General features: G+C 29.0%; 5 protein-coding genes across 9 annotated transcripts in view; 2 read left to right on the plus strand and 3 right to left on the minus strand.

Annotated features, from left to right (window-relative positions):
- Nucleotides 1–1,720: 1,720 nt before the first annotated feature.
- Nucleotides 1,721–6,245, plus strand: LOC148235220 (uncharacterized). The gene is made up of 3 exons (XM_088186071.1): nucleotides 1,721–1,905; nucleotides 1,965–2,464; nucleotides 6,240–6,245. Exons 1-3 carry the CDS (start codon nucleotides 1,788–1,790, stop codon nucleotides 6,243–6,245), a joined length of 624 nt encoding a protein of 207 aa, XP_088042197.1. The 5' UTR covers nucleotides 1,721–1,787.
- Nucleotides 6,246–7,379: 1,134 nt separating this feature from the next.
- On the plus strand, nucleotides 7,380–15,029 carry LOC148235221 (uncharacterized). Of its 2 annotated transcripts, XM_088185704.1 has the most exons (12): nucleotides 7,380–7,597; nucleotides 8,451–8,911; nucleotides 9,028–9,077; nucleotides 9,229–9,356; nucleotides 9,433–9,704; nucleotides 10,886–11,049; nucleotides 11,119–11,356; nucleotides 13,331–13,610; nucleotides 13,725–13,893; nucleotides 14,351–14,442; nucleotides 14,516–14,692; nucleotides 14,760–15,029. In XM_088185704.1, the coding sequence occupies exons 1-12, from the start codon at nucleotides 7,507–7,509 to the stop codon at nucleotides 14,891–14,893; spliced, it is 2,256 nt and encodes a 751-aa protein (XP_088041830.1). In that variant the 5' UTR covers nucleotides 7,380–7,506; the 3' UTR covers nucleotides 14,894–15,029. The 2 variants fall into 2 exon arrangements, with proteins under 2 accessions (XP_088041830.1, XP_088041831.1); XM_088185705.1 differs by lacking the exons at nucleotides 13,331–13,610; nucleotides 13,725–13,893; nucleotides 14,351–14,442; nucleotides 14,516–14,692; nucleotides 14,760–15,029 and adding an exon at nucleotides 11,678–11,935.
- LOC148235222 (protein YIPF2) lies at nucleotides 14,935–16,188 on the minus strand. Its single transcript, XM_088185706.1, has 4 exons — nucleotides 16,040–16,188; nucleotides 15,784–15,968; nucleotides 15,519–15,719; nucleotides 14,935–15,459 (listed from the first exon to the last, which is right to left on the minus strand). The coding sequence occupies exons 1-4, from the start codon at nucleotides 16,146–16,148 to the stop codon at nucleotides 15,094–15,096; spliced, it is 861 nt and encodes a 286-aa protein (XP_088041832.1). The 5' UTR covers nucleotides 16,149–16,188; the 3' UTR covers nucleotides 14,935–15,093.
- A 702-nt stretch (nucleotides 16,189–16,890) lies between these two features.
- On the minus strand, nucleotides 16,891–17,904 carry LOC148235223 (uncharacterized). Its single transcript, XM_088185841.1, has 3 exons — nucleotides 17,677–17,904; nucleotides 17,473–17,610; nucleotides 16,891–17,410 (listed from the first exon to the last, which is right to left on the minus strand). Exons 1-3 carry the CDS (start codon nucleotides 17,809–17,811, stop codon nucleotides 17,330–17,332), a joined length of 354 nt encoding a protein of 117 aa, XP_088041967.1. The 5' UTR covers nucleotides 17,812–17,904; the 3' UTR covers nucleotides 16,891–17,329.
- Nucleotides 17,905–18,416: 512 nt separating this feature from the next.
- The window catches only part of osp (myosin phosphatase Rho interacting protein outspread), a 312,881-nt gene continuing 306,831 nt past the window's right edge, over nucleotides 18,417–24,466 (minus strand). Inside the window, exons 11-18 of one of the 4 annotated variants that reach the window (XM_088186721.1) lie at nucleotides 24,259–24,460; nucleotides 23,795–24,120; nucleotides 23,541–23,717; nucleotides 23,326–23,469; nucleotides 23,147–23,237; nucleotides 22,675–22,771; nucleotides 20,873–20,986; nucleotides 18,417–19,537 (exon numbers count right to left, since the gene is read on the minus strand). In XM_088186721.1, coding sequence (XP_088042847.1) covers nucleotides 19,428–19,537; nucleotides 20,873–20,986; nucleotides 22,675–22,771; nucleotides 23,147–23,237; nucleotides 23,326–23,469; nucleotides 23,541–23,717; nucleotides 23,795–24,120; nucleotides 24,259–24,460 — 1,261 coding nt within the window. In that variant the 3' untranslated portion in view covers nucleotides 18,417–19,427. Of the gene's footprint in view, nucleotides 19,538–20,872; nucleotides 20,987–22,674; nucleotides 22,772–23,146; nucleotides 23,238–23,325; nucleotides 23,482–23,540; nucleotides 23,718–23,794; nucleotides 24,121–24,258; nucleotides 24,461–24,466 lie in introns of all 4 variants that reach the window. The other 3 variants (XM_088186720.1, XM_088186723.1, XM_088186722.1) reach the window with 3 other exon arrangements.

Consider the following 24,466-nt stretch of genomic DNA (forward strand, 5'->3'; position numbering starts at 1 on the left):
ATACCTTTAAATACAAAACCAAATCTTGAACGTGTTATATAAAAATATTGTCTATAATATACTAAATTCACATTTATAAATGTGTACTTAAATTTATAAAATATGTTTGTAAACATACATATTATTTTTAAGAAAAATGTGTAAATGTGTAAAAATGTGTGTAATTAGGCCAAGTTAGGCTATGGTATAATGTACCCTTTTTTGTCCACTACTGTTGGGTTTTAAGGCCAAAAGAGAGTGACCGTAACAAAAATAGACACCGGAAAAGCTGGTAACAGTTTTGCATAAACTTAAATATAAAATACTACACATATATGTATGTAGGTAGAAAGCTGCCTCCCTCTCTATTGCGGTGCTCGTATGGTGGGGTTGATCCCTCTTTAGCGAGAGCGTCCATGACAGTATATTGTCCGCGGGCGGGCGGGCGTTTGCTGGTCTCTTCGAGTATTTGTCTGAGTCTGCCAGGTGTCTGCTGGAGTTTGTCATGTGACTGCCGGTGTCTTTGCAAAGCTTGCTCACCAATCACCATCATGCAGCGATCATTTATCCAATCGTTGCAATCGTTTCTCAGAATAACGAAATAAGTATACGCCTTTAGAAAGTGGCATTTGCATCTCCGAGGTTGAATTGTGTAACGGGAGTATTGTTGCCTTACGGGGCTATTTGTCTTCCGCTTATATATTGTTCCCCATGACTGTTTTGTAACAAAGAAATATTCATTCAATGCACCGGAGAATCCTTGCGTGTTATTTATTTATGGGGGAACTATTTAGTTCTAGTATTTGTGTGCGATCGCACTATTGTCTTGTTTGTCCTTATTGATGAATAATCACTTTTGGTCCGAGTAATTTGGCGAGTTTCAGGAATAAGATCCCCACACTGTGTGGCCCCCACAAAATAAATAGAAATAAAATAAAATTTATTACATTTTTATGTTATTTATGTATGTAGGATATAACAAAATTTGAGGACACGTTAACTATCGTAGTTTTAATAATGTCGTTATGAAATATGGTATAAAAAGAGTTATTGTAAATATATCGATTAAGATTTAGCCAGCCTTGGTGGCTATTAAAAAAACTAAAAAATCGTAACTTTGTTTATAAAAATTTAAAGAGAAATGCAAGGAAATAAAAAGAGTTTAAAAATACAAATTAAAATTAAAATAATTTATATTTTTTTAAAAATGGCTACATAAAAATATTAAAAAATTGCAAATTGCTTTAAAAAATCATAGAAAAAAGTATAGAACGACAATAAAAAGATAACTAGTTTAAAATAAACATTTTAATCTTACGATATTGAAAAGGGAAGCAATTAAAATTTGCATTAAATATAAGCCGCATAAAAAGAGACTAATTTAATGCTTATTTAAATAAAAATCGACAGCATTTTTTGGTATCAATTTTTATATTAATAATTCCTTTTTATTAATATAGATTACAATTATAATTATAATCTACAGCCCATCAATACAGCTTTAATTAAATTAAATATGTTACATAGTATATCATAATCAATAATTCAAAGCCACTAAAATATTTTTTTAGTATGTTTATAAAAAATATATTATATATATATATAAAAAAATATTTACGTAGTTCTTATATTTGCCTTAAAAATCTTGTTGCGCTGTATAATCAACTCCCACCTATAGTCACAAATTTAATAATGGGGTAATATTCTAGGACTCACCTGTTCCATTGGGCTTGTGTCCGTGTACGGCTAAACACCTGTAGAGCGTAGACTTTTGCTTGTTACCTATTTATTTATATAATATTAACAATATGGATAAACGCAGTTGCAAAGTTATTAATCCTAAAACCTTGATGAAGAGAAAGAGTATTGATTTAATTTGCGATTTTCCGACTTCTTGGACTTTGTGGGACGCTAAGAAAATCAGAGGTAAAGAATAGTTTATTTACGTAACATTAATTATTATTAATTATTATTACATTTTATAGAAGAAGAAGAATGGGGAGAACATCCTGACTCTGGAACTCTACGCGAGGCTGTCGAAGTATGCGAAAGGGTTGAAGAAACGGCTCAGCTAACCAATCAGAGTATCATTTCTGAAAACAGCACGTCTAGCGGAGCTGCATCTACTAAGTTTCAAAATTTAAACGTACACTACAATGAATTAAGGAGTGCAAAGGCAGTTTTCAGGAACAGATTGACATGGAATCGGGTCAAAGCTCACATTCGTATTAAATCTCGAAAGGAAAATAAAGACGATGAGCAAATGAATAAATTGTTTAAAGAGTTGGATAGTTTGAAGATCGAAAATGAAAAGTTGAAAGCTATAAATAAATCTTTCAAGGAAAAATATGTCGTAAAGACGTGTGATATGCATTTATTGAGAATTGAATTGAATGATACACAATCGAGAGCGGCATTGTTACAGAGAGATATAAAGAACCATGAGGATATCAATAGGAGGGAATGTATAAGAAAATTGAAAATGGTGAGATTTTTTTCTATAAATTAAAATTATTATAATAATAAAGATGATATATAACGATTTTTTTTTTGTTATTTTTCAGATGAGGAAAATATTAAGAAAGAAAAAAAATACAACGACTGAAACTGAAGCAGCTGAATCAAAAACATTGGTAAGATCTTGAACTTATTCGGAAAACTTTTATGTATTGTATATTATTTATATAAATTAATTATATATTTTTGTGTATGTATTGTATATAAAAAAGGCAATGTAACATATATTTTAGGTTTTAGTTAGTTACTTATTTTTTAAGCTATTGTCTATGAATATGTTTCTAATATAATATTTGACTTGTAATTTAAAAAAATCTGTACTGTAAAATGAATATTATTAATTGAAAACAATGTATTTTATTTCCTCTATATATAATATTAGATATTGGACCTGATCAAAGAATGTTAATATTCTTTTAATTTAAATTCAGATAGATTTATGTAATAAAAGATGCGATGAATTAATAAATTATTATTATGTATAATAAAATATTCATAGTAAATATGTATATATTTATTATATTCATAACTATTAGTTATGAATATAATAAATATACACATATAATAATAAAATAAATCTATATAATTTAAAAAAAATATTTAATTAAATATATTAGGGTAAAAATACATTAAAAGAATTAATTAAATGCTATTGGTTCGAGTCTTGACTAAATAATATATTATACAATAATTAAAATAGTTCTCTACTTTATCGACATTTGACTATTATTATTTATTTAAAGTACATAAAGTGCTTAATAAAATAATAATAACTATTCGTATGCGTCTGTGTTTATATAAAATACAACAATATTTTCGGGCAGTTCATATTACTTATGTAATTATGTATTCTCAATATATATTATATTCCATTGATAGTGAATGTAAAAAATGTTTATTTTATATTTAATTTATGTTCTTTCCGTTGATTTTTCATCGGATACCATACTACATATGTATGTATATAATATTTATTAAGTGTTGTGTATTATATAATATTTATACTACAATGAAATATATGTTGTATCTATACGATTCATAACATTTGTTAAATTCTAAGAAAAACAATGAAATTGAAAACCACTTCTAGCTAATCTCATAAATTTGCATTTCTGATTATTGAAACAGAGAGTAAATTTTAAAATAAAATAAGGGTGTCGACTCGATGAATAATGCATTGACTCATCGTTAAGTAAAAACACTTTTTCTTTCAAATATTCTCTGATCTTTTATACATGAACTTAAGATATAGTAAATGAAATCAAATATATGTTTGTAATAGATTAAAAATGTAATAAAAATAGAAAATAATTCTGAATCTATTATATAAAATATTTTGGATCAGTTGATATTTTTAGCTTATAAATGTGTATTGTTAAGAGTAATGGTAATGGTAGTTCCATGGGTAAAGAATATAAAAATGTTTATTTTATACATTTATGTACTTTGGTTACCATATTACATATATAATATTTATAACATCCGTGTTGTGTGTTTAATCCATTTTAATATTGTTCAATTCTTAGAAAAACAATAAGCTTAAAAGTCACTTGCATTTCTGCTTATTGAAATAGAAAGTGTATGTTGAAAGCGAACAAGGGGTTGCGATTCTTATCGTATAATCGCACTTTTATCGGTATCGCTTTTTTTCTTAAAAGCTTTTAACAATAGCGATTGATGACCCATTTTAAAGTCAAACAACTTTTTCTTTCAAATAGATCCTAGTTTTTTGCCTTGAACTTATAATACAATTAATAAAATAATATCAAATATGAATTTGTGATTAATTATACATGTAATAAAAATAGAAAAAAAGTGAGTCCAAAATTGAAAAATGGTTACAATAACACTCAAGTGAACTACTGAAAAATGAAGGACAAAATCTAAATAGGTACATGCATAAATTAATCACCAAAGATTAAAAAAGGTGCAGAAACACATTGCAAAAACTATAGGATAATTACTATTCTAAAAGTGGTCTATATAATACATACATGTATTAGGCACAAACAGCTTAAAGATTTTGAGTGAGTATCATGTGGTTTCAGGCAAAATTACACATGAGATAAACCTTGAAGAAAGCATATGAATATAATATACGACTCTACCACCTATTTATATATTTCAAATAAGCGTTCAATTGCTTGAATAGTGAAATGAAGATATGGGTAATTCCAGTAAAATACTAATAGGAATTACACTATTGGAATCAAAAGCAGTGGTATATGTTGAAAATGAACTCTCTGAGTGTTTTGAAATTAAATCTGGTGTTAGGCAAGAAGACGCATTATTTAATATAGCGTTGAAGGCGATAATCCGCAAACTCAATATCAAGGGTCGAATTGATTCTAATACAATCTGAATGTGAGCATGTGGATGATATAGTAATTTCGAGTAGAATGAATCTGTAAAATAAGCAGAAGTTTTTGGTATACAAATTAACGAAACCATAACCATCAGGAAGCGAAGAGTAGCGGATGCGATACAAATCTAACATAAATATAAAATGGGCAAATTCACATATCTAGGTTCAATCCTAAGCCACCAAATCAATATTAAATAAGAGATTAAGACGCGGTAATAATGATACCATACTAGTAAAGATCTGCTGAGGCTTAGGATACTGAGGAATAGGTACAAATATCAACTGTATAAATCTGCGAGGCATGATATTTGTCTCAGGCTGGTGGTTTTCAAACAAAAAATCCTAAGGAAGATATATGGACCTACAAGACAAACATTAATTAATGAATAAACAAAGACTAGGATGGGTAGGTTACCTCGAATAGATGGACGAAAGCCGTCACCAGAAATTAATAATGAAATGGTTCACGAATTGAAAGAGTTCAAGGGGCAGAAAAAATTATAATTGGACCATGATAATATGAGTTGGTTATTGAAGGCGAATAAAAAGCTCTCGAAGCCAAGAAGAAATGATCAATTATATTAATTAAAAGTCAGTACATTTACTTTTAAAATAGTACAAAAACAGTCACAACGAATCAAATAGTGTAAATATAAAAATCTATAATATATTTAAATAATGTAATAGCTATCGATTTAATCAATTAATTTGTTGTGAGGGTGTATAGATATATTGTATATACATTAGATATATACAATAAGTATCGACTATAACAAGTATCATTGTATCACTCAACATATTAAAAATATTTTAATCATGCAAAACTAACAGTATCACGAGTAAACAAGTAGCTTATTATGAATATACTTTATCTATAAATCATTAAATATATTTTGAAATCATTATTAATCATTGACATGTCTGTAAAAATGAGTAACTATGTTGTCACTACTGATATAGTACATTATTGATTTATTTTTATTAGTATATGCTTAAATTTTAATGATTTTTTAATTCTTGGTCTATATTTTTTATATTTAAAATAATAATGGAAGAGTCGTATATATATTATATTTGTAAAATATAGTAGATCGAAGAAGCGAATTTTAACCCTTTGCACTCGTGATGTGCGTTTTACGAACTAGAATATTGGGTGATATTATTTAAATTACTACTACTTAATAACTTGATAATTTCTCCATTTACATAATTACTTAAAGTTGTATTTTTTAATATACTATCTGTATTTATACGGAAGAAAAGTTGGCAAGAAATTGATATTGACAATGCTTTCGATATTTGTAAACTAACTAAAATCAGAATATATCTTTTACACTCTTATACTTAATCTCTAACAATTATTTTATGAAAACAACAGGGCTAATAACTATCAATGTTATTAGCCCTATTATGCTGCTGAGTTATAAGTAACGCTTTAGTTTTTTTTATTTAAATGAATAAATACTGATATATGCAATCTATGTTTTTTATAGCTGAATTATTTTTTTCTGACGTAATATATATTTATTAATTGTAAATCTTGCTATAAAATATGACAGGCGTTAGCCCAATGCGTTACAATGGGGTTAACACAAGTAAGTTCTGATACAATAGACTAAAATAACAGCCTGTGAATAAGTGATATGTATTTTAATAACTAAAAACTATTATTACAGCTAACAAGCTAGTTTTTTAAATTGTTTATTACAATATTGTTACCAACATTGCATTTTTTAATTATATTGAGCATTTATATGTTGTGTACAGATAATCATTTTGTATATGCCATCTTCGTTTTAAAAAATAAGTTTTGTAAAAATCAAGATTTTTAATTAGGATAAATGCGCTATGATTATTTTAGGTTTTTGGCACAAAAATGATTTCCTAGTCATTTCAAAAATTATTCCAGAAAGCTGTATTGAAAATGGGAGAAAAACAGTGTCAATAATAGGATAGAAAAAACAGGTGCAGTAATTGCTTTATTATAAAAAGCATTAATACACAGTTAAGAATATATGATGAGGAAAATAAAAACTCACGCGAAACACAGCTTCTAAGATGACATGGTAATTTTCGGGATGGTGCAGCTCATAAGAAAATAAGTCCTTCAGACTTATTTTCAATGACCAATTATGACATATACATTCATCAATGAAATAAATTAAATGTTAAAAACAAGGAACATCATTTTCCTGGAGGTAGTGTTTAAGTAAATCCGAAATCCATCCAGTCTTTTATACAAAAAATAATAGAAAACCCTAATATGTGTATTTGTAAAATAATTTAAATTAAGCTATTGATCGTAAAGCAGCGGTTCTTAAATATTTTTTTGTGGCAATATATCAATATGTTTATTTTATATATCTAATTATATTTCTTACTTTTTTTGATTCGGTTAACTAAGCCAACCGCAAAATCTGCAAAGCGCTAATGATATAGTAACCCCCACTCTTACGCCCAGCGCAGGAGTGGGGGTTACTAGGTCTTCGAGGGCCTCGCTGCGCTATAAGAAAAGCGCATTCTGTCCGCGTCTTCGCTCCTATGAAGACCTAGTGCCTCCTGAGCTTTGTTAACCCACGGATTGTGAAAGTGGACTATTTAGTGTGAACAGTTTTTGTGTGTGGTCTTGTTCTTCAATTAACATCATGTTTTCCAAGCATTTTACCTTGGCCACTATAAAGAAGGCTGAGAAGGACCAGAAAAAACTAACGAGGAAGATTTTGCTGAGCAGCAGAGGTAAAATTTTCATTTTATTTATAATAAAATTATGTATTTACTAACAATATATATGTAAATATAGTTCTATACATTTGGGCGGTCATGTGTACACATAATAATTTAATTTTTAATGCTTGATATGTACATTAGGGTTGAGTTGTAACATGCGTTGCTCTTTCATTGACATAAACTAAAGTTAAATTTAGTTTTAGACTTAATAATAAACATTTTTAAATTATCTTAACTATATTCCCCAGCAACGAAATAGCCCGCTGGTCGTTTTTTTAATGATTTTTCTGCTTCACTTGTGTTTTAAATACTTTGGATACATTTAAGATTGTTATTGTGTACTATAAATAATAAATAAAGATTATATTTGCATTTTTTGGGGTTCGAAAAGTTGAAAACACCTGATATAGACAGACATACATTTATAATTCTATAACTATTTTAAAAAATCGCAAGAAACAGATTTAATTTTGACATTTATAAATTTTATATTTATGCTATAAAAAATATTTATAAAAAAAATCCGCCGCCATTTGAACAGTACAATTTTCTTGTTTTTCATTTATTATTCATTACTTAAAATTCCAGTGTATTTAAACTTTTCCTAAAAAAACAAGGGCGCATTTGCTTAGATTTATATTTGAAGATTTTAAAATTTATTGGATAAATCAACAGTAATATACAAATCTGTACTTACCCTTTATCAGTAGCTTATCTTATAGGTTTCTCGAAAACCCCAGTTCAAGATAAGCATCCTTATTGTTTTAATTTACTTTCCCTTTCTCTTTTCCAAATATATTATTTCTTAACAAGATAACAGCATAAATTATTAATACATTTAATTGAATGTTTCTATTTACAGATGATTGGGAAACAGAACCTGATGAAAACTTTTTGATTATGGCTTCTCGAGCATGCGAAATGGCTGAAAAGGAGCTGATTTCAATACCCAGTCAAGTCGACCCACAACCATCAACATCCATTGTTGATTCAATTGCTGAATCGTTAAATAATATGAATCCTTTTATCGACGAATCAGCTAAAGAAAATAGATTTGCAGTAGTGAATCGTATCAAACGCCATAATATCGTAACAGCTCCAAACGAGAGTAAAAACAAGGCGATATACGCTTCTAGTGCTAAAATGCAAACGTTGCTTAAGGAGTTGGAAGGATTGAAGATTGAGAACGAGAAACTGAGAATTGAAACTGATGCGATCATGGACAGGATTGCGAGTACAGATGGAGAAGCTTCGTTTTTGAAAAACCACGTAAAAACAATGGAAACAGAGATGATGGTGCTGAGGGTCGCTCAAAAAGATTTGGTATGAAATTATATGTATTTATATGACTTATTACTAACCCACATTATACATACAAAAATTATAATATTTAAACAATTAAGCTTACACTAGTAATGTAATGTTTTATTTTAATTTAGAACAACAATGGAGAGATCATAATTGATCAACGTGAATCGAGAAGATTTGGGTAAGATTTAAGATGATGTTTTGGTAGATAATTTGATTCAATATTTAAATGAAGGAATCATAGCATATTTCATAGATAAAATAATCATTATTTACCAAAGCATACAAAGCACATTATAAATATATTTACAATATTGTTTTAATGATTTCAGTCAACGACTTAAAAACGTCCAAGTCAGAAAACAAGAACCAGCTTCATCTTCTTTGCTATACAAAGCAATGAGCTGTTATAAAAAAAGACCACTAAGGATGCGATGTATGCCGCACCCTAAACAAAATCGTATGCAAAATACTCATGTTAAAATAATATATACTGTATTAATATGATATAAATTAATTTATCATTAAATCCGCAGCTTTTCCCTTGAAATTTGCCATCGACTCATCTATATTCATCTCTTCGACGCATGAAGTGCCGTTTAAAATCAGTAAACCATCAACGCAGAATGAAAACTTTGCATATTTATTAGCTAGGAAGAGAATGCTGAAAAGTATCGGCGCTTGGGTCAATTGCAGAATAGGCAAGAAGTCCATGACGTTGAGGTCAATCTATCCTGATTTAAGAACGTTGATGGCAGTTCCAGGAGAAAAACTGACGTTCGATAATTATATTTATCATTTTACTCAGGTAAATATATTATAATTGATATTTCTGTCCTAAGAATGATAACAAATTTATTTATTTAATATGTTTTTTTTTTATAAATCTATATTTAAACCCATCAATGAGTAATATCGGATTTGACTTGCTACTTGTATTATTTTAGTCTATCTAGATTGAGTGTTTCAATTAGATGTGTTCGATAATTTAAATATGTTTTACCTTTTTATATCGTTAATGTTTCTTTATAAAGATTAAGATATTGTAATTTTATATAAAACTAATTGATTTTCAATAATGAATACTCGATAATATGATTCATGCAATGTATTGAAGGGACAAATTAATTTTTTTGGATCTAGATTATTGGGCTAAGATAGATTACATTTTTTGTAGAAAAAGATGTTTCTTAAATGTTTATATTGTTTGACTGCTTTTTTGCCTAAATATTGGATAATGTGATACATGTATGTATATGTTTAATTGCTTTAAAGATATGTTTTAGGCTGGTTTCACACGTGCCGGATGGATTTGCCCAGCACCGGGCCGGCGAATCCATCCGGCATGTGTGAAACCGGCCTTAGGCTCTTGATTATAAGTAAACTTACATTTTCAACATTGCTACAATAATATGCGCAGTATTCAACACTTTAACAAAGCAATACACGCTTTAACAAAGCAATACATTTTATATGACTATTGGATAATATGATAAATTAAATTAACTAACTTGACTTCCGGTTCCGTAGTATAGCTCTAAACTATTTATAATTCTTAGTTATTAGCAGTCATGCGTAACTAAAATAGCAAAAAAATCATTAAAATTGATTTTTTATGCATAGAACATATTGAATTAAATATAAAAATTAATTTTATTAAAAATGTTATCACAAGTCATCATTTTTGTTGTTATAGTGATGTATTTGTTATATTAGTAACAATTGTTTGTTTTCAGCATAATTCAATTCCACTGAATTAGCAATTTTATAAAGCTACTTGTGACAATGCAATTAAAATTCATTATTATATACCCTAAATCTCAAGATTTTTAATTGAATTCGATATGTTTTGTACTATATAATCAAGTTAAAAATATTTAATCAAAGAATCATCATATTAAAATGACAATATCTAAAAAAAATATAATAAACGTTAATAATCTTATCTTTGACGAAGTATAAATAATGAATCAAAATCTATTTTTACAGATCATATTCGTATCCAACCAACTTTTATTAAATCTTTATAAGAATCTGACTGAATTGACAGTGAAAGCTTCGCTTTGCACTCCCCAAGATGTGAGCAAAGACCACTTTCAGTATTCAAGCAAGAAGCATCCGTTGATGACTGAATGTCATTTGTTCGACCAAAGGTATAATAATTTACTTTACCTAATTCTAATCTTAATCATTATGTTTATTAATTAAAACTTTTATTGCAGTTGTTGGTATGAAAATGAACAAGCAGTTGAGGTTAGAAGAGTCTTGGCGGTCATGGGTGCACTTTGCGACAATGTTAAAGGCTTTGCCGATGTATTGCTACAGCAGAAAAGAATAACTGGAATGCCAAGATTATTGCATATGATGAAATCGTTCTGTAACTACGCACTGGACGATGAAGTGCACGAATTGGACATCTTGACCATCTTTACCAATATATGCCAAAAAATTGGTCAAATTGTATGTATTCATTAATTTAATTCATCTTATTTATGTGACTCACACCTGTATAAACCCAATTGATTTTTTAAAGAACATATCATAATCATATATGTTTGATATATAAATGTGAAATATGATACCTAAATTTAAGGGTCTACATAGTTTTTCTTTGTTACATATTGTCGATTTTATTTAAAAAAATAAACTTATTTGGTTTTATTGTATTGTATTTATAGTTAGATCTTTGTCACAAAAATAAGATTATTATCAAATTCTACTGCAATTGCTTATTATACATAGAATATATCTAATTTATTTAAACTGAGTTTTGCACTCTAGATCAGTGCTCCGCAATCTTTTCTCACCCATGGCACACCAAAGCTCTTCCCAGTATTATGCGGCACACCACAAGCAAAAATATAATGTGTACACACTCTATTATCAAAAAACATATATTATTTATAATATTAGCTGTCAGTCCTTACTGTCGTGAGGTACCATAGCTTTTATGATTTATTAAAATATACACAAAAATGGAAACAGTTATATTCTTGTTACAATATGAATAAATAAAAATGATTGCTTTATATTTAAAAATGTTATTGTTTTTTTTTACATTGAAAAATAAGCAAAGTTTGATTCACCTATGAAAAAGTTGAGTGGCACTCAAATTAACAACGATGATAAAGTTGAAAATTTAAACGATTTTTAAATTATAGATTGTGTTGTGACTAGGGATTCCAATCCCGGGCCAAAATTTTGATCCCGGGATTTCGGTATTGCAATTAGTCGATCCCGGGATCCCGGGACCAGTCCCGGGATATTTTTCATGTTATTTTATCGATAAAAATAATTTAAAATGAATAATACAATATATTTTTACATCTGTTTTTTATAACGTACAATGTATAAAGTACGTATAATTTTAGTCTTGGACTTAAAATAGAAAATATTATAATAAAAATAAAAAAGGGAAGGTCTTATATATTTATTTGAGAAGAAAAAAATGAGCTTTTGACAATGTATGTACATATTATGTACATTCATACACAATTAATTGAAAACATTATTTTGAATAAAACTCACGAAGTAACATCAAAGCATCAAGTGTTTTATCATTTAGCCTTGATCTGATTTTGGTTCCTAAGCAGCCTGCTGCTGAAAAAGCACGTTCAGACTCACAGCCTCAAAGATTCACAGATGACACGTGCAACTCGCGCAAGTTTGTACACGAAATATAACGATGTTGTCGATAATAATTCGATTGTGCTTGATAAATCAACCAATCCGAAAAATTCGGGATTATGTTTTATAATCCCGGGACTCATCGGGTATTGAAAATCGTCCGGGATCCCGGGATTCGGGATCCCGGGATTGGAATCCCTAGTTGTGACACATAGTATCTATCACTTTGTAGTACACTAATTGTTTCATTAAAGAATAGAGTTTCACAGTAGAAAAGTCAAATTTTTACAGTTGGTTCAGTAAACTCTACTTTGATTGATTGATTATACTTTTATCCAAAACTGCGTAAGTCAATTATATAGCTGGATTTTTTTTATAGATATATAATGCTATATACTATTTTTTAACGGCAATGTGGTTCTTGGACTAAATGTGCTTTGGATTCAATATTTCCTTATGTTTATATGTTCAACGTCAACACTTAGTCATAAGAAAATTGTAAATGCAAAATAGTATGAAGCATCATTATAATGTAGAGCAATAAACTCAACCCCTATATTAATAAATTATGTACTGTGTATAATCTATTAAAATAATGCAAAATAATTTGGAAAACACTAATATTATAGTTTTATACAAGAATGGATTTATGTGATGTTGTGTCAGAAAACTTGAACAGTATAATTCTACTTTTTAAGGGAAATATTTGTATTCAATTTAATGTTGGTTAATTAAAAACGATCACGGTTTTACTTAAAGCACTATTTTATACATATTGATTAACTTAATTATTGTTTTTATCTACAGGGAAGCTCTCATTTATACGTCGGATTATTGACTTCCATGTGTCACTTGGTATTCTCTTTAATCAAGAATGTTACAACTCCGAATGTCATCTACGAAAAGGTGTATAAATTTATGAAGGCGGTTCTTCTACTAAAACCTCACGCTATGAACATTGAAGATATCACGAGTATCATGCACGCGTTGGAGAAGTGCGACTTATTCTTGAAATTGATGTGTATAAACCTTCCGAGTGGAAATTTGAAACTGGATTACCGCGATGGAGCTACTTTGTATACTGAAGGTAATTTTTGTTAATATATATATATATACTGACGCACAGAGAAATCACTACTATATCTATATGATAATATATGACAACTATAGAAGAATATTAATAGATTTATTATTTTTACAGATAGCTGCTTATTACAATTGTTGTGTAATAATATTGAAATATGGTCGCAGCATTATATCGATGTAGAGCATATGGAAGCACTATTTATAATGACTCAAAACCTGATGGATTTTTATCAGCAATGCAATCGACGTGAAATCAATTGGTCGCAAAGTCACGAGGAACACAAGTATGTATATTTTTATTGAATCATACATGAATTAAAAAATCAACGGAGTACTAAAAAGTTTTGCTTAATTTTTAATATATAATTTCGAAGAGTACTTAAAATTTTCTTTTTATTTAGCGTTGATCTAACTGAGATCGATTTTTCAGTAATATAATAAGAACGTCAATTTGAGAAAGTGTCTTTAAAATGTCGTATTTTTTATTTATATCTTGCTCACGTGCAGTTAACATGTTCTTCAATTGCTGTACATTTTCTAGTCATATTATAAAAATAGTATTCATTAAAAAACAGTTTTGAAAAATATCAGTTAGCATGTTTTTGTTGCATGCCTCAGGATCTTAATGTGTAGATATCTATAAAATATTACAAATAAAACAGTTAGTAAATGAATTTAGCCAATATTTATATGTTAGTTCATGCGTTACACATAGATTTGATGTTTTATATTGTTTTATAGATGCTTCTGTTCGATAAAATTCAAACAGTGTCTCTGCCTTTGTCTGCGTAGATGTGCCGAACTTTACGAAACACATTATTCGAGTTTGAAGGGTAAATACAATTCAAATAAATCTGATTTAAATTCACAATTGCTTTTTTATCTGATTTTTATATTCATTTTTAGGTATGAATGTGATTGGAAGATTTAACATAACGTTGAGGGCTGGGATTATAATATTGAACATGCAAATGTTCAAGAACGTAGAGTCTCTCATGCAGCTTGGTGATTACGAAGAGCATTTACAAATGTACATTCTCCTTTCTAAGAAAATGTCAAAGGAACTGAAGCTTAACATTCTTAGTAAATATCTTTTTATTAACATAATATGTCTAATTTAATTCTGTATTAATTGATTGTATTTTTATAGAGAAATCTCTTAATGACTTACACAAATTCTTCTTACCGGAAAATCGTGCCACAGCATTACAGATGAATCAATCATACGAAACTGATGATGATTGGGAGAAACGCTTTAAAAACTTCTACATAAGCGATCATTAAATAAATATAGTTGTATATATGCATGTAATAAAATAGGTTAATTGGAATGAAACGTTTATTAACTCGTACATGGACATGGATTTGTGCCAATATTTGGCTTATTACTTTATAAATACACTTAAGATGATACAATAAACATCGAGTCTCATTACTTTAACAATAATAATATGCAAATAACATCAAATATAGATTTAAAACATTTAAGATTTATGACTAGCGACGATAGTGTTATTGACCGTTAAGTTAACAGGTGCAACAGACGGCACAACAGTAGGTACAATTGCACCATGAGCCGATGAATGGAAAAAGTATAGCATGAATCCGGCGGCGAGTAAGAAATGGAACGCTAATATACACACACTGACGATGACAAAATACTTGGATTTTCTCAAAGCTGGTAACAAGATATAAATTAAAACGAGTCCTGAAAGTAGAGCTGCCATCGTAACGATCAACCATTGCAACCAAAACACTTGAATCATCAACAAAATCGATACCGGAATGAAGATGAATAAGGAATAGCCATAAATGCAGAATAGTGATATCATACTCGGCGAAGACTTATTCTAAAAAAGAATAAATTAAGTTATTGTTAATAAATAATATAAATTAATAAAATACGTACATCTTCATCGACTGCTTCTAGAGAACTTTCGTTTGATGTCCATTTTAAAATACCCCATAGCAATATAGGCACGATCCACGTGTAACACATAATAGCCGTAGCCGCGTAAGAAACCAGGTGGAAATCATACTTCCAAATGAAACTCGGGGTTGAGTTTTGCAGATAACTTGCAATGTTTCCGCTTATGGCAATCGTAAATATCTGTAATTATCAATATGTTTTAATTAGAAGGCAACAGTGATGTATACGTAACATTAAAATTTACAAGAGTGGTCGATATCCAAAAGGGTCCGTATAAGTCCGGCTTGGTCCTAATAACTTGGTCAAAGTACGAGATCGAAGCTCTCTTCGGAATGATCGAAGACGATATTCTCTGTAGAACGTCGTCGGTATTGACGTCAAAGTACTTTTGATAGTATTCGATCGTCCAAAAGTTGTGATTTTTGTTATCTGAAAGCAAATTTATGTCGTTGAGGATGGGCGTACGTGGCAATGAATGACGCAAATGAAAAGTCGGTCACCTGGGGGCTGCTCGGGGGGCGGATCCACCGACGGAGGAGTGCCTAGGTCTAGCTGCGCACCCGTGTACTCTTCAAAATCCAAAAGGTCAGCGGAATGAATTTGCGACATTTCGCTTGCTGACAGCCAGCTGTCAAACTTTAACGTTCTTGGCCATAATACTACAATTACTGACAAGTAATATTCTAATAGAAAATAAATAACAAATATGCGCTCGGGGAAAAAAAATAAATGGGGAATTTATTTGCAATTTAAAATCATGTCTTTAACAATAAAAATCCTAGCTAACAAGTACTAAAAATTTTTTTTAAAGAAATTGTTTTTATGATAATACGTAATATTCATTAATTGATATAGTTATTTTTCAATCATAATGTAATTAGTATAAAAAAAAATTTAATTAATATGTAACTACATATTTATATTGAATTAAAATATATTTTTAATTTTAAATATTGAATATTACCTTAATAAATACATTTCAAAAGAATAAATAATATATTTTCTATTTTTTTAATTCTTATATAAATGTGTCCCTTATACAAGGAAAAATATTTTTTTATGAAATCTGATATGCATACCCTCTAAATTTATTTTATTTTATCATAATTACTTATTAGTGAAATATCAATTCCCTAAGATAACGTTAAGCCATGCCGAATCGACGACAAAGAAAAAATCGGTGCTTCGCACTTCTCCTCTAAAAGGACAATTAGGGGTGGATCGTAAAGGATAGAGCGCCTAAAATATTTCGAAAAATATGTTATACTTTTTTTAATATTTTATATAACTCTCAACCATTGATTCTCTATCGAATAAATTGTACTTCAGTGAAGTAAATAATACAATCGTAAAGCAATCAGTTTTTTGTAATAATTATTTTGTGAAAAATGTGCTTCATCTTGCCTACATTTACAAATAGTATGAAATTTACTAGTGTACTGAACTTAATGAACATTTAATATATAACACTATCGATAGCAGCGACGCATTTGTATATAGTATTTACGTTTTAAAAAATGAAGCATAATATAAATATAACAAATAAGATTTTGCCAATAAAAAAGTTAAGCTATAGGTTACTTATTTATTTTATAAAAAACGGTTAATATATTATGTCACAATATTGAAATTAAGCAATGAAAATTAAATATTCGTACAAACAATGGTCAACAGATGCAATAAACATTACACAGTCTTAAGAATCAGATAATTTATATAATGTTAAATATTGTATTAAACTCAATTGAATGAATTGCATTTTAATATATATGCTTAATTTAAATACAGCACTAATTCTTATGTCGCCCAGATTTTTGTATGAAACAGCCTTTGAACGAATGTAACCGAACATCTATTTCGCCTTCTTCCAACTACAATAAAAACAATTTATTGTAATCATTGTATTGACTTAATCATATTTTAGCTTACAAACCTGATCCATTTGATATATTTCACGGTAGCATGATGGTGAAATACATTCTCTGACGCACCGAACACCTGAGATTCCGCTCGCTTGAGAACACATCCTGCTCTGCTCACAAGCAGACTCAAATTCTCTAAAGGTCATTTCCTGAAATGATTACACGTAAATATACAAATACACAACTATCAGTGTTCTACAACATTGCATATTTACATTCTTGGCCGTTTCCTTATATTGATATTCTGGAAAACTGAAAACAACGTGTGATTTTTCTTTATTTGCAAACGTTTCACTGTGATATGTGATAGTGAGCACTATTAACAAGTTTATAGATATTATTCGAATCATTTTAATGCAAAATATAAGAAGATGTTAATACAATTGCACCCAAAGATAACCTCTAAAAGCAACCCTTCAAAATAAGGGTAGTTCTCAATATGTGAAGCAAAAATAAAATTTATTTAATTATGAGTTTAAGTTTATTTTAGCAATAATTATACAATATATCATATATTGCTGTTATTAGAGAGAGAGAAATTACTAATATTAAAATTTATCAGTGTTTAATGACTCTTTTTTATTAAGTTCTTAGCCACTAACTGCTGTGTCTATTGCAGTGGGGCTATGACTAAAATGATATATTGATAGAAAACTCTTGATTTGAACTATATTATACCTTTTTATCTTTTATGTAGTGTTTCATGATAATTTATTACATGAAAATACTTTATTTAAATATGAAAGAAACATTTATTCATTTAATTATTAAAATAAATGAATTTGTTGTATTACACATATGAAAAATTAAATATATATGTAGGCTGACACAGCTTGGCAAACTCTGGAAAATTTATTTTCAGCGACTGGGTCGGTAAAGCAGAGAACTGAATTACCTTTAGGGAGAAAAAGTAATGTTGATGTTTCAAGATTGTTTTCGCAATAAAACAATATTATATTTTAAGACTTTCCTTTATTAAAAAATACCATAATTGCCCATAAACAAAATGGTGTACATATACAATATACAGGCATAATGTGACATACGATAATAATACAAAAAAATCAAATTAATATTTTAATAAAGAATTTCGGACACACGCGCACACATTTGTTAAAACACAAATAATGTTATACTATTTGCATCTATACAATACATATAAAATAAAAACTATGTACACAATCATATTCAATACATATGGTTTTGTAAAAATTAGTCAAATTACAATGTAACGTGAACGGTGTCCTTTAAATAGAAATAATACATTAATTCTTGAAATATATTTAATACGCATTAACAATGTGAATAATCTATACACAACAATGTGACTATATAAATCTGAGTAAATACAAATATTTTTTGGAGTAAAAAATGTATTGGGCGTAACACTAAGGTAAGGCTAAACTTCTATAAGAATAAAAACGATAAAACCCGTCATAAAAAATAACAATTTTTTCAATGTAATATTATTGTACTACTCGAAATTCATAATATATTATTATTATATGCATATCTGAAATATTTTTATAGGTGATAACACACAAATGGTGGTGAAATATAAATAATGCCCCGAGTGGATGTATGTGATGAATATTGTAAAGAGAGCTTGTAAATTGTTCGGATCTTGTTAAACCTAAGGGAGCGTGCTGATGGTTAGATTATAAAAAACATACAACTTAAAGCTAAAGGCGGTATTATTTGGTAACACAAGTGATCAAACCTATTTCCAATAATAAAAATGATAAAAACCATGCAATAATATATAATATGTATATAAAACTTATTAATTACACTAAATTGTGAAACAAAAAATACATTTAAACACCTTAAAGAGTACATGTAACTTTATACTGGTTATGTACGTATACAATATATAAATTTATTATATATATATATATAATTTAAAGAATAAATCACTTTGGCCAGTTTTCATCTCTTTACGGTGAAAATGATTTTCTTTCGGACGCTAAAGCTCGAACCGTTTCTTGCGCTCAGCTACTATCCCAGCGAGGGGAGAGATAGAGACACGCGCCAACGATGCTGAACAACGAGGAGCACTTAGGAATCCTTTCAGTTCTAAAAATAAAAAAAAACATTAATAAAACATGAGAGTATAAAGTATAGAAAAAAAATATTATTGATTATAAATATATTATACAGGATCTAAGAATAATCTAGAAATATAAATATAGTAATATACTCGCACAATAGATGTAGGTAATTAAAACCTTAAAGACCCGGATTCAAATTCTGTATGGATTCTAGTATTTTTCAATTTTTATCGTGTCTGGGAGATTAGATTAGATGATTATTATGTAATTATATTCAGATTATGTCTTCCTAGATTTTCCTAATCTCACGGATGAATATCATGGTGATATATACATTTACATACTTTATTTATTTACATGCGATATACAAATGTTACAGTGAATGTTTCTATTTTCAGTAAAATTTTATTTTCACTAGTGAAGTTCAAATACATTTTCATCAGTAGATATATATTTCTACATGTGAAAATATAATTTAACTAATACACGCATGTGAAATTATATGCTAAACCTAGCCTATACGAATTAACCAAACCCAACTTGACCTACTCAAAGTTCTAAAACTAATTATAGTTTTAGAACTTTACGGGAAAATAAGAGGAAGAAGAAGTAAGTTTGTCTGCACTTCGATATAACACTGCTTTAAAAATGTAATAGCTATTCTTACCGATTTTACTACGTACTTCTGATATGAGAGTATTGGTCAAAGTATATTTAAACCGAATTTTGGTCAATAGGGGGGCGAAAAACAATTATCACTTCTCAGAAGTCAAAAATTCACGTCAAAAGCAATAAAATCGTGTCAGCGTCGTTGCAGTGGGAACGCTCGGTAACGGCGACGGCACGATTTTATTACTTTTGACGTGGATTTTCAACTTCTGAGAAGTGATAATTGTTTTTTGCGCTCTCCTATTGGTCAAAATTCGGTTTAGATATGGTTCATTTGATTCTCATATTGTTATAAAAAGTCGTAATATGAATACGGGATAACTGAGCGTTTCTACTGTGACGGCGACAGCTCGATTTTATTGCTTTTGACGTGGGTTCTAATCCTTGAATTTGCCCAGAAAAATGTATGTCATTTAATAAAATACTATGAATCTTAATGAGATGGAAATATTGAAAAAACGACCATTGACTGGCCAACTTTTACCCCCTTCTCCTGGAAAAAGCTGAAATGACATACCTTAAGTATTTATTTTAATGCACATATCTCGAAAAATAATTACAATTTTGCTTTCAGTCTGGTGTCTCACAACTTACTTAGTAGTTGTTAATTATATTTACCTTGTTATAACGCATTGAATTAACGTCTGTCATCTTGCAATGGTAAAGTTAAAATAATTAAATAAATAAATACCTGCACTGGAGACAGCCGAAGGTTTCTTGTGCTTTCTGTCTTTGCAAACTGAATCTTGGTTTTGCGAACTACGGATTTTGCTGGTTCCAGAGTCAACAGGTTCGACCGTGTTTTCTGAAATAGATAGGTGAATATTTTAGCGTAACGTTTATTATATACTATTATTTTAATTATGCAATACATACAAGTTAACAAAAGTGCAAAGGACAAATACTAAAATGGCTGTTTATAGAATAATGGTCAATTTATATTGAACAATACAAACAAAATGGTTATGATTAATGTCTGACAATATCACTGTAGAAGTTTTTATTTGTTGTATGACACAGATAAGGTATTTTAATTTATTATTAAAACTATACGCTGTTTTTTGGTATAGTTTTTCAAGTGAGATCTCGTTTTTTTGGTATCTATCTATTCTTTTTAATAAACTTTTTTTAGGTAGCAGTAAATTTAGTTAAAAAATATGTACGAGACATTGCCCAAAAAAGACGTTGGTATCTTATATTAGAAAGCTTGTTGTATTGCTTGTTTTGGCACTGGATTTTATCTTCCATTCTCTTTCATTCCAAGAATTAAAAAATCTCGCAATTTAATGAGCTGCATATGAAATATTTTTCGATTTCGTTGTTAAGAAATTTATGATTTTTAATGCAATTGGTTTAGCTCATATCGAACATGCAATAATTAGTTGAAAAAAAAATCATTAAGAAAATATATTAAACTGCTTGAAATTAAATAATATTTTTTGTTAGGTTAAGAGCTTCTGATTTTTTAATATTCTGATAGAAATCCTAACGACGAAAAATAAAAATAGCATACTTAATACCCTTAGGGGCTAGAATCAATACCAAATAATATATTCAAAAAGTCTTTTCATATATTTCATTTACTTTTTAAAAAATCAGGTTTAAGAAGTACGTTATTTTAAATGCAGATTTGTGACAAGAAAAATTGTGTCAAACACATAAAAAATACAAATAAATAAGCTTATTAAATTTTCTATAGGTTTTTGACTGCACAAAACATAGTTTCAATCTTACTATAACGTATGTTTTCATCAAACAAAGATATGTCCAATATTTAAATTAAAATGAAATGTTATGAAGTATTTATTAATAATTAATTGACTTATAGAATGTATTTAGTTTGTGTAATATTTTTCTTGTATAAAGGTGGTACTGGGGTTACACAAAATATTTTGCAAATAATTTTAAATAATTTTATATTTTCAAATGTCTAAAAGCTTATTATACCCATTGATTTAATACTCCCAAAAAATTACCAATAGTACATAATTAATTTTAAAACATATTAATCACATCCTAAACATTCATGAATATACAATATATGAAATTGAGTTTTTCTATTATTATTAATCTTAACCGTTTTAATATTGTAATAAAATTGTTCATTTTAAAACAACCATATGTTAATGGAACAGATTGCTGAAAACATTTTTAATCATCATTCAAATTATAATATATACAGTCATAGTGTTTTATTTCAGCTTATTCTGATTCCATCATTCATTCAATGAAATTATACATATATAGTGAATCAGCCACTCAAAATTAATTGACATCAATTCAGCCACGTTAAACTGTGATGTAAGCATATTAAGTTAGGACATGTTAACCATAAAATTATACATACTGTGAATGTCAACGATTAACACCATTAAAAATAACATAAATAAATACATAAACATTAGTAAATTGCAAAACAAAGGTGATCGTTAAAGCTTCCAAAACCTCTTTTGTTAACAGTGATAGATGAAGATTAATGTTGATTGTTTTTACCTGTTGATAGAGATTTTTGAGACACGGACGCCAGTTGTCTGACGTGATCCAATAAATGGGCATTCTGTGCAGAAAGTCCTTCCGTCCCTTGCCCATGCTATTAGTATAATAATATCGAGCTCTATTTACATCGACACTTGACATGATACCAAAGACAATGATTCTCTCAGATTTGCAAGCTCAAGAAATTATTGATAATAAAACAAGCCGATGATGTTATTATTTTTATGATTTTCATGAAAATCTTGGAGAGAAGCATTGATGTATTATAGTTAAAAGAGAAAGATAGATTTATAATGTAATTTGAAGCATGCAAATATAATTTTCAATTCCCATAATCGGTGATTCGACTGAGATGAACAAATCGCTTGAAAGATTCAATCGTATCATCGATAAAGTTAAGATAGAATGTATTTATAAGTTGTATGAAATTACACCATAAGTATTCAGATTAAAATATATGATTACTCACAGGAGATGAGTCTCTCAATCCAACTAATGAAATTGAATCCAAACTGGTGTACTCGTTCAATTCCGGCACGTGCATCCGTAGTTGTTTATTCCTGAAATATAAATAGCTATTAGTATATTATATTCATAAGTATAACATGGTGAAGATAAGCAAGTAATGATAAAAAAAATATTATATACCTAGCATCAAGTTGCATATGAGCTTCTTTCAACTGCTGCGTCAGCTGAGATAGTTTCTCTTCTAAAGCCGCCGATTCAACACACTTTACGGAGTACTTTTCGGACAGTGATAAAATTTCATGTTTTATTTCTTCCATTTCCTCTCTATAACAAAAACTTCATACATTTATTTAAATTTTACCACATGTATTGGCACTTAAAAATGTAGCACATACTGGTGTCGTGCATGTTGTTGTGTATTTGAATCAGAATTATACTGGATTCTTGTAGTGTACTCTTTCTTGAACTTTGTAACTTCCTTTTGAACTTCATTTTCATGAGCTTTCCGCATAGCATCTAAAGCTGCTAGAGTCGCTTGCGTTTCTTCAGCTAGCGCTTGTTCTTTATCAACCCTGTTAACACATTAAATTTACATTTAGATTTTATAAAATACAATATATTATATAGAATATATTAATGAATATCTAACCTCAATTGCTCACGTTCAACTCTATGCTTATCTTCGAGCTCTTGTATTACACGACGATGAGAATTCTCCATAGCGAGCAGTCCCTTTTCACATAGTGCCCTCAACTGTTCTATTTCCTTTTGATATCGCTGACGTATCGTTTCGACTTGTGGATCTGCGCTCGTCTGCTTATGGTAAGCTAACCTTAACTGTTCAATCTGCTGAGAATATTCTATATCCTGCGTTTTCATTCTCTTCTCAAGATTTTTTGCATGATCTAGCAACTTAGATTGCTCTTGTTCGTATTGTGATTGACGGTTTTGGCATTCTTTCTTATGATCCGAATACTGTTAACAAAAAATAAATGTTTTAAAAATAATTGACAATATCTAACAAATATAGAAAAATACTAAAATATAAATCGAGTTATTTTATCTTATACTACGACGTAATTAAAGCAATAAGTAATATGTTTAATAAATTACTTGTTGTCTCAAAGAAGTCGCTTCGTTTTCATTGCATTGTGCTAAACGTTGAGCCACTCGGTGTTGTTGTTGCAGAGAAGCTACAAGCTCTTCGGCAGCCCTTGCTCGTGCCCTTGCAAGCTCACTAGTGCGTTTTCCTTCAACGACACGATCCTGCTCCAATTTCAAGGCGGTCATTGTCTCATCGTGCTCTTCTCTAAGCCTAAAA

This window comes from Plectrocnemia conspersa, unplaced genomic scaffold (assembly GCF_051122295.1).
Source record: "Plectrocnemia conspersa isolate PC_06_02 unplaced genomic scaffold, ASM5112229v1 ptg000005l, whole genome shotgun sequence".
NCBI classification, from domain to species: domain Eukaryota; kingdom Metazoa; phylum Arthropoda; class Insecta; order Trichoptera; family Polycentropodidae; genus Plectrocnemia; species Plectrocnemia conspersa.

Bases quoted from the DNA above. Each gene is read 5' to 3' on its own strand.
- LOC148235220 (XM_088186071.1), top strand. From the start codon at position 1,788: ATGGATAAACGCAGTTGCAAAGTTATTAATCCTAAAACCTTGATGAAG. The intron at 1,906-1,964 runs GTAAAGAATAGT...TACATTTTATAG, and splicing joins GGACGCTAAGAAAATCAGAG to AAGAAGAAGAATGGGGAGAA.
- LOC148235221 (XM_088185704.1), top strand. From the start codon at position 7,507: ATGTTTTCCAAGCATTTTACCTTGGCCACTATAAAGAAGGCTGAGAAG. The intron at 9,705-10,885 runs GTAAATATATTA...CTATTTTTACAG, and splicing joins ATATTTATCATTTTACTCAG to ATCATATTCGTATCCAACCA. The intron at 11,357-13,330 runs GTATGTATTCAT...TTTTATCTACAG, and splicing joins GCCAAAAAATTGGTCAAATT to GGAAGCTCTCATTTATACGT.
- LOC148235222 (XM_088185706.1), bottom strand. From the start codon at position 16,148: ATGTCGCAAATTCATTCCGCTGACCTTTTGGATTTTGAAGAGTACACG. The intron at 15,969-16,039 runs GTGACCGACTTT...ATTTGCTTTCAG, and splicing joins GCCCCCCGAGCAGCCCCCAG to ATAACAAAAATCACAACTTT. The intron at 15,460-15,518 runs GTACGTATTTTA...ATTCTTTTTTAG, and splicing joins TAGAAGCAGTCGATGAAGAT to AATAAGTCTTCGCCGAGTAT.
- LOC148235223 (XM_088185841.1), bottom strand. From the start codon at position 17,811: ATGATTCGAATAATATCTATAAACTTGTTAATAGTGCTCACTATCACA. The intron at 17,611-17,676 runs GTAAATATGCAA...TAATCATTTCAG, and splicing joins ATAAGGAAACGGCCAAGAAT to GAAATGACCTTTAGAGAATT. The intron at 17,411-17,472 runs GTTTGTAAGCTA...TTTTTATTGTAG, and splicing joins AAATATATCAAATGGATCAG to TTGGAAGAAGGCGAAATAGA.